The 9119-nt window shown below is 40.8% G+C and overlaps 1 protein-coding gene across 6 annotated transcripts in view; it reads left to right on the plus strand.

Annotated features, from left to right (window-relative positions):
- BPNT1 (3'(2'), 5'-bisphosphate nucleotidase 1) overlaps window positions 1–6431 on the plus strand; it is a 30534-nt gene extending 24103 nt beyond the window's left edge. For 5 of the 6 annotated variants that reach the window (XM_025361286.1, XM_025361243.1, XM_025361268.1 and 2 more), the window contains 3 exons: window positions 1170–1367; window positions 4339–4444; window positions 5138–5590. In XM_025361286.1, coding sequence (XP_025217071.1) covers window positions 1170–1367; window positions 4339–4444; window positions 5138–5286 — 453 coding nt within the window. In that variant the 3' untranslated portion in view covers window positions 5287–5590. Of the gene's footprint in view, window positions 1–1169; window positions 1368–4338; window positions 4445–5137; window positions 5591–6252 lie in introns of those variants that run through there. The other variant, XM_025361261.1, reaches the window with a different exon arrangement.
- Window positions 6432–9119: the final 2688 nt, after the last annotated feature.

A 9119-nucleotide genomic window follows, 5' to 3' on the forward strand; every position in this document is an offset into this window, starting at 1 on the left:
AGAATACCTACTTCATGGGGTTACTTTGAGGATTGAAAGAGAGATAATACATGTAAAGCACTTAGAATGGTGCCTGGTACATGTTTAGTGTTCAGTACAATATGTATATCTCTATAATATATGCCTACTATATTAATATAATTGTATTTTGATGACTTTGCATCAATCATTTTATGTATCAATTTTACTTTCCATGAAATACAGATTTTTTTCTATGTCGAGTATATAGTTATAACAATGTGGTTGAAATTGAGTTCTGCAAAGGAAAATACAGATTCTAAGATTGCATTATCATTGTCATTTTGCTACTACAATTGTCAGCAAAATCTTAACTCTGATCCCATTATCCACAACTACTCTTCAATATTGTATTGGCCTATTCAGTTACCCTATCTCCATAGCAGCCAAATACATTGTCATAATTACCTATTCCTGTAGCAACATGATTTTTAATATTTCTTGGAAAATGAAAAGTAGTTATCAATACATGGTATTTCATTTCTTGGGGATCTTAGTACTTTATGAAAATGGTCATTTTCAAATACAACAAAGAGATCATTAGATAATTCAGAAAAACAGTAATCAGTTTATGATGTTTCAGTACATTATAAACAGAAATCAGTTTATAAAGATTCCAGGGAATAACCAAAATTTCTTTGAAACTGTTAACCAGAAGAGTAATGATAATTTTTTTTTTTTTTTTGAGACGGTGTCTCGCTCTGTGGCCCAGGCTGGAGTGCAGTGGCCAGGTCTCAGCTCACTGCAAGCTCCGCCTCCTGGGTTTACGCCATTCTCCTGCCTCAGCCTCCCGAGTAGCTGGGACTACCCACCTCGCCCGGCTAGTTTTTTGTATTTTTTTTAGTAGAGACGGGGTTTCACCGTGTTAGCCAGGATGGTCTCGATCTCCTGACCTCGTGATCCGCCCGTCTCGGCCTCCCAAAGTGCTGGGATTACAGGCTTGAGCCACCGCGCCCGGCCAAGAGTAATGATAATAATCAGCAGATTCTCTCAGGAAAAGTTCTTCGTCAGTGATACTGTTCTTGTGCTTTATAATATTATCATGTTTTTATTTTTTTAATCATGATGCTAATATAACTGAATATTCCATATATGGACTAACGTTCTTCTCCAAATAATCACAAGTCTTGCTGTTTCACTTGTTTACACAGGCAGGACCAGATGCTGTGTTGGGGAGGACAATCTGGGGAGTTTTAGGTTTAGGTGCCTTTGGGTTTCAGCTGAAAGAAGTCCCTGCTGGGAAACACATTATCACAACTACTCGATCCCATAGCAACAAGTTGGTTACTGACTGTGTTACTGCTATGAACCCCGATGCTGTGCTGCGAGTAGGCGGAGCAGGAAATAAGGTATGAAAAAGGTCTGTCATCTGCTCTGAAATGCAAGTGAATCATTGAAATACTCAACTTTTAAAAACACGAAATAAGAGTTTAAAGAGCTGGGAGTAAATAATATAATTTGTACATTTCAGCAGTATTTACATTTTAAAAATAAATTTAAGAGTCAAGGTTTTTTGTTTGTTTGTTTTATTATCTGAGAGAATTCAATGTTTTTTTTTTTTTGAGACGGAGTCTCGCTCTGTCGCCCGGGCTGGAGTGCAGTGGCCGGATCTCAGCTCACTGCAAGCTCCGCCTCCCGGGTTCACGCCATTCTCTTGCCTCAGCCTCCGGAGTAGCTGGGACTACAGGCGCCCGCCACCTCGCCCGGCTAGTGTTTTTTTTTGTATTTTTAATAGAGATGGGGTTTCACCGTGTTAGCCAGGATGGTCTCCATCTCCTGACCTCGTGATCCGCCCATCTCGGCCTCCCAAAGTGCTGGGATTACAGGCTTGAGCCACCGCGCCCGGCCGAGAATTCCATGTTCATGGAAGTCATCAGGGTAAGGCTCCATGCTTCTTGCCAAAGACCTTATTTTGCCAAGGACCCTCTTAGATTATCTCCTCTACCTTCTACAGACTCTAAGATCGGGCCCGCCTGCCCGCTTCTTGTCTGTTTCCCCCATTCTTTCATCCAGGTTTCCAACCTGCTGAGAGAATTATGAAATGGGACACAAATTGATCTACATCCTTAGCCCTGATCTCTTGTCATCTGATTGTCCCCTAGATATCATTATGATGACATCCCTCAGGTATCTCAAATTCAGCGTGTCCAATTTGAGTTCATCCTCTTTCTACCCACCTCTGGATGTGTTTCTCTGCCTGTTTTACTGTCCGGCTAATGGCACCACCGTTTTTCTAACTGATCCAGCCAAACACCTGAAAGTCATCTTAGACTCCTTCCTGCCTCACATTGTATCAATCTGGTCCTACTTATATATCTTCTGAATAGTTTTTGTTTGTTTGTTTGTTTGTTTTTTCGAGACTGAGTCTTGCTCTGTTGCCCAGGCTGGAGTACGATGGTGTGATTTCAGCTCACTGCAACCTCTGCCTCCCCGGGTTCAAGTGATTCTCCTGCCTCAGCTTCCTAAGTAGCTGGGATTACAGGCCACCATGCCTGCCTAATTTTTGTATTTTTAGTGGAGTCTGAGTTTTATAATAATTAATTTACACTATAACCAAAAAAAGTCAATTGACTAATGAAAGCTTGATAGCAAGTTACCATTTAGAGTCACGCAAGTTCTAGCAGTGATCTCAGTTGTGTATCAGTATTAGAGGAATTGTTAGGATGACTCTATGAAACTTTGTATTTTGTGGCGCTGCAAAGCTGTTCTTTGTGGGGAAAAATCTGCATCTGTAAAGAATCTCTGTTAACATAGCTAACTCTTTTTCTTTCAGACCCTCCAAATCCTAAAGAGATTAACTAAAATCTGATTTTTTTTTTATTTTTATTTTATTTTTTTTTTTTGAGACAGAGTTTCACTCTTGTTGCCCAGGCTGGAGTGCAATGGCATGATCTCGGCTCACCACAGCCTCCGCCTCTCAGGCTCAAGTAATTCTCCCACCTCAGCCTCCCAAGTAGCTGGGATTACAGGGGCCTGCCACCACACCTGGCTAATTTTGTATTTTTTTTAGTAGAGACGTGGTTTCTCTATGTTGGTCAGGCTGGTCTCTAACCCCCAACCTCAGGTGATCCGCCCACCTCGGCCTCCCAAAGTGCTGGGATTACAGGCATGAGCCACTGCACCTGGCCTGAACATTCCCTTTCTATAGATCCTGGGTCTTTAAACAAACCCAACCAATTGTCAATCAGAAAATACTTAAATTCACCTATATCCTGGAAGCCTCCTTGCCCCCACTGCTTTGAGTTGTTCCACCTTTCTGGACCAAATGAATGTATTTTTTAAATCAGTCTCATGCCTCTCTAAAATGTATACAACCAAGGTGCTCCCAATTGCCTTGGGCATATGTTCTCAAGACTTCCTGAGGGCTGTGTCACGGGCGATGGTCACTCATATTTGGCTTAGAATAAATCTCCTCAAATATTTAAAAAAAAAAAAAGTTTGTATTTTGGTAGTGAAATGGGAATACGTGTGATCCCAAGACTTACGAAAGTACTTGTTAGACTAGTCACATTGCACATCTGTTAGGATCTATTACAATTTATACATTATTGTACTGCTTGATACTTCTCTGTCCTTTATTTAATAATGGTCAGGGGTTTTTGTTTTTGTTTTTGTTTTTGGTTGGGGGGCTGTTTGTTTGAGACAGAGTCTCACTCTGTCGTCCAGGCTGGAGTGAAGTGGTGCAGTCTTGGCTCACTACAACCTCCACCTCCCAGGTTCAAGCAATTCTCCTGCCTCAGCCTCCCAAGTAGCTAGGATTACAGGCATGCACCACCACACCCAGCTAATTTTTTGTATTTTTAGTAGAGATGGGTTTTGCTATGTTGGCCAGGCTGGTCTCAAACTCCTGGCTGCAAGTGATCCACCTGCTCAGCCTCCCAAAGTGCTGGGATTACAGGAGTGGGCCACCATGTGCAGCCCTCTAATAAATGGTCAGTTTTTTAGATGTTGAAAAAGACTTTAATTCTGCAGTAAATGTATATTGCTTTTACGCTAAAAAAGAAAAACAACGTCAATAAAAGAAACGTGTTACTTTATGTAACTTGGAATGTGGAGACAGTTCAGATATCCTCTTTGTAGCTTTTTTGACCATTATTTTTTCTTCATATCACTATATTATTATGCATTTATTCTATGTATTTCTTCATAATACTGGTATAATTTAAACCTGCTAAAAGTTTTAAGTTGAGTTTAACAGAGGAACTGATTAAATATCCTTGATAGAAATAAGCGGTTTTTCTTATCTGTACCTCAATCTTTTCATGACTTTCAATTATTCTTCCTATTATCAAAGGATAATTCTTATTTTTACCCTTACAGATTATTCAGCTGATTGAAGGCAAAGCCTCTGCTTATGTATTTGCAAGTCCTGGTTGTAAGAAGTGGGATACTTGTGCTCCAGAAGTTATTTTACATGCTGTGGGAGGTTAGTCTGTTTTATTTTGGGAAATTCATAGTTTTTCTACAATTATATCATGCTATGACATAATATTTCAGTAATATTATTTTATTTAGACTGTTATGATATAAAAGGTAGAAGGAAGCTTAGAGATTATCCAGTCCAAACCCCTCATATGATCGATGGATAAAGAGTAGATTTTCAGCAAGTTTTACTTTAGTTATAGTCTCCTTTTTTGAACTTTGATCTGCATACAGTTAATTTAATTTAGCCCTTATTTATAGCCTTTTTTTTTTTTTTTTGACACAAGGTCTCTGTTGTCCAGGCTGGAATTCAGTGGTGCAGTCGTGGCTCACTGCAGCCTTGAACTCCTGGGCTTGTAGTAAACCAAGGTTGTAGTAACTAAGATCACGCCACTGCATTCCAGCCTGGGCAAGACTCCATCTCAAAAAAAAAAAGACAAGAAAAGAAAATGCTAAATAAAATTAATTTTAATCAGAAAAAATAATTTTATATCCTTTAGTTAGTTAAAATTGTTCTGTAGTCTTAAATTTCAAGTGAATTAAAACTTAACCTTTATGGACACTCATTCTTTTATCCAGAATTTATTGGCTACTATTGGATAAGCAAGCAAAAGGTACTTAAAAATAACTAGAAAAACCACAATCCAATTAGCCACTAACTTGAGTGATTGATTAATTGATTGATGTTTTTCTATAGGCAAGTTAACTGATATCCATGGGAATGTTCTTCAATACCACAAGGATGTGAAGCATATGAACTCTGCAGGAGTCCTGGCTACACTGAGGAATTATGACTACTATGCAAGCCGAGTTCCAGAATCTATTAAAAATGCACTTGTTCCTTAAAGGAAAGTTTCATTTGGCTGGGCATGGTGGCTCACGCCTGTAATCCCAGCACTTTGGGAGGCCAAGGCAGGCGAATCACTTGAGTTCAGGAGTTTGACACCAGCCTGGCCGATATCGTGAGACCCCATCTCTACAGAAATACAAATTAACTGGGCATCCTGTCATGCGCCTATCATCCCAGCTACTTGAGAGGCTGAGGCAGGAGAATCATTTGAGCCTGGGAGGCGGAGATTGCAGTGAGCTGAGATCATGGCCACTGCACTCCAGCCTGAGTGACAGGAGTTAAGCCCTGTCTCAGAAAAAACAAACAAACAAACAAACAAAAACACCCAAAAAGTACTGAAAGTTTCATTTACTTAGCTAGGAGAAAGACTTGGTTCTCAAAATAATACATCTTAAAACTAATTGGATAGAATTAGAGTTCCACCTTTATTCATTGTTGAGCAGTGATTTATATTTAGTTATTGTATTTAGGAATAGAAAATAGAATTAAATAATTTAACTTGATTAATCAACCAGACCAATTTTGACATCTGGAGAACTTACAAACTCAACACGTTATATTTGTTTTCCTGTATTTAGGTGGAGAAATGAGAAAAAGCTTTAGTTTCAATTGACAATTCAAGTCAGTGTTCAATCAACATGCCTATCTTTTAAACCAGATTTTTTTCTTTCTTTCTTTTTTTTTTCTTTCTTGAGACGAAGTCTCACTCTGTAGTCTAGGCTGGAATATAATGGCATCATGATCTCCGCTCACTGCAAGCTCCGCCTCCCGGGTTCATGCCATTCTCCTGCCTCAGCCTCCCAAGTAGCTGGGACTGCAGGCACCTGCCACCACGCCCGGCTAACTTTTTTGTATTTGTAGTAAAGATGGGGTTTCACCATGTTAGCCAGGATGGTCTCCATCTCTTGACCTCGTGATCTGTCCGCCTCGGCCTCCCAAAGTGCTGTGATTATAGGCGTGAGCCACAGCGCCCGGCCTAAACCAGATTTCTTTAGGGCACAATTGTTCCTGGAATCTCACTCTTGTTTTTCACAGTAATTTAAAAAATGTTTCTACTCCAATTAAGAATACATATGATATTATCATATATGCTGATGAAACAGATTTATGAGAAAAGTTTTTTTTAATAAATTATTTAATCCTAGCTCTTTGTTATTCACCAACTTTTTAAAAAAGTGTTTGAAAATGATAAATTCTTGACTTTGGGGTTTAGTTTATTCTTATGGCATCACTATAAGGCTTAATTGTGGAAAGCTAAGTACTTGCTTCTGTTCCTTCCAATGAGAGATTATAACATAAACTATCAAAATTATTCTGCTAATATACCTAGATTTTTATTTTTAGGTCTCTATCCATTGCTTTTAATTAAATTTCTCTGTTTTCAAATCAAACAAGTGGTTTAAATTAACAGTTCCTAAACTCAACTGCATATCAGAATCACCTAGGAAGTTTTTTTTAAATGCAGATTCACAGGCCAGGCACTGTGGCTCACGCCTGTAATCCCAGCACTTTGAGAAGCCGAGGTGGGTGGATCGCCTGAGGTTAGGAGTTCAAGACCAGCCTGGCCAACATGGCAAAACCCTGTCTCTACTAAAAATACAAAAATTAGTCAGGCATGGTGGTGCGTGCCTGTAATCCTAGCTACTAGGAGGGCTGAGGCAGGAGGATCACTTGAACCCAGGAGGCGGAGGTTGCACTGAGCTGAGATCGTGCCACTGCACTCCAGCCTGGGCAACAGAGCGAGACTCTGTCTCAAAAAATAAAAATAAAAATAAAATGCAGATTCACAGGGTTTATCGCAACAGTTTTGCTTCTCTGTGTGTGTGTGTGTTTGTTCATTTATTTATTTTGAGACAGAGTCTCTGTCACCCAGGCCAGAGTACAGTGGTGCGATCTTGACTCACTGCAACCTCCACCTCCTGGGCTCAAACGATTATCCTGCCTCAGCCTCCGGAGGAGCTGCGACTACAGGCACGTGCCACCACCCCTGGCTAATTTTTTGTATTTTTAGTACAGATGGGTTTTCGCTGTGTTAGCTAGGATGGTCTCGATCTCCTGACCTCGGCCTCCTCAAAGTCCTGGGATTACAGGCGTGAGCCACCACGCTCAGCTTGCTTCTGTATATTTTAAGAAATTCAGGGACTTTGATAATCATTTAACTCTAGGACTCACTAGATAAGGTAATATAGTATTATTTTACAGAAGCGTCATAATCTAGCAGGAAGAGGTCTCTGTGGCCTTGACACCTTTGAGCACTCCCTCTTATAACTCATTGTCCTGGCTTTCTTTTTTCACCAGGCACTCCTACTCAGTCTCCTTTATTGCTTTCTCTTTGTCTTCCTTCCCTTAAATGTCACTGTTTACCAAGATTCTGTTGTAGTCTCTCTCTCCTTTTCTTTTTTTCCTTTTTTTTTTTTTTTGGTAGAGATGGGTCTTGCTATACAGCCCAGGCTGGTCTTGAACTCCTAGCCTCAAGCAATTCTCCCGCCTCTGTCTCCCAGAGTGCTGGGATTATAGGTGTGAGCCACTGCACCTGGCCTATGCTTTAACCTCCTTTCTCACCAGATGATCTAATCCACCTGTGTGGCTTTTGTGATGCTTTTGATCATTAATCCAAAATCTTTATCTTAGAACTCTCAAACTCTAGATCTATATACCCCAAAACCTACCTAGATGCCTTACAGAGTTGTCTGAATGATTATGTCTAAACAGTTCTTCACTCTTGCCCTGACCCCTCCTGAAATTATTTTACAAACCCACGAGGTGATCTTGATAATTGGCCAAGTTAGAAAATCATCACCTCGAATCCATCTACTTTCCTCTATGGAGTTCTCTATCTGTAAATAGTGGACTAAACCTAATTTTTAAAAAATCTAAGTGTAACAAGAGAATAACTTTATTTTTATTTATGTATACATTTTTTGAGACGGAGTCTCGCGCTCACTCTGTCGCCAGGCTGGAGTGCAGTGGCGCAATCTCGACTCACTGCAAACTCCACCTCCTGGGTTCAAGCGATTCTCCTGCCTCAGCCTCCTGAATAGCTGGGATTACAGGCATGTGCCACCACGCCCTGCTAATTTTTGTAATTTTAATAGAGATGGGGTTTCACCATGTTAGCCAGGCTGGTCTCGAACTCCTGATCTCGGGTGATCCGCCTGCGGCCTCCAAAAGTATTGGGATTACAGGCTTGAGCCACTGCGCCCAGCCCTAAGAGAATAACTTTTTTTTTTTTTTTTTTTTTTTTTTTGAGATGGAGTCTCACCCTGTCACCCAGGCTGGAGTGCGATGGCGCAATCTCGGCTCACTGCAACCTCCACCTCCCAGGAGAAGTGATTCTCCTGCCTCAGACTCCCAAGTAGCTGGGATTATAGGCGCCTGCCACCACACCCAGCTAATTTTTTGTATCTTTAGTAGAGACGGGTTTCACCATGTTGGCCAGGCTGGTCTCGAACTTCTGACCTCCTGATCCACCTGCCTCGGCTTCCCAGAGTGCTGGGATTACAGGCATGAGCCACCATACCTGGCCGAGAATAAAGGTATTTTCTTCAGGTTCCTATATGAAAACCCAATTTATGTAAGTGAGATATGTAGGAGTCTAAATCCTCTCTCCATTACTATTGCCTCTACATTAATTACATTAAGTGATACCCTTACACCCCATTATTTCTTCCCTAGCTCCCTGCAGTGCCTTGACTAATCTTTCTGCCTACACTGTAACCCATCTATCTATAATCCATTTATCACGTCATCTCCAGAGTGATTTTTTTTTTGAGACAGGGTCTCACTCTGTCGCCCAGGCTGGAGTGCAGTGGTGTGCTTATAGCTCACT

The sequence above is a fragment of the Theropithecus gelada genome, chromosome 1, assembly GCF_003255815.1.
Source record: "Theropithecus gelada isolate Dixy chromosome 1, Tgel_1.0, whole genome shotgun sequence".
Lineage (NCBI taxonomy): Eukaryota > Metazoa > Chordata > Mammalia > Primates > Cercopithecidae > Theropithecus > Theropithecus gelada.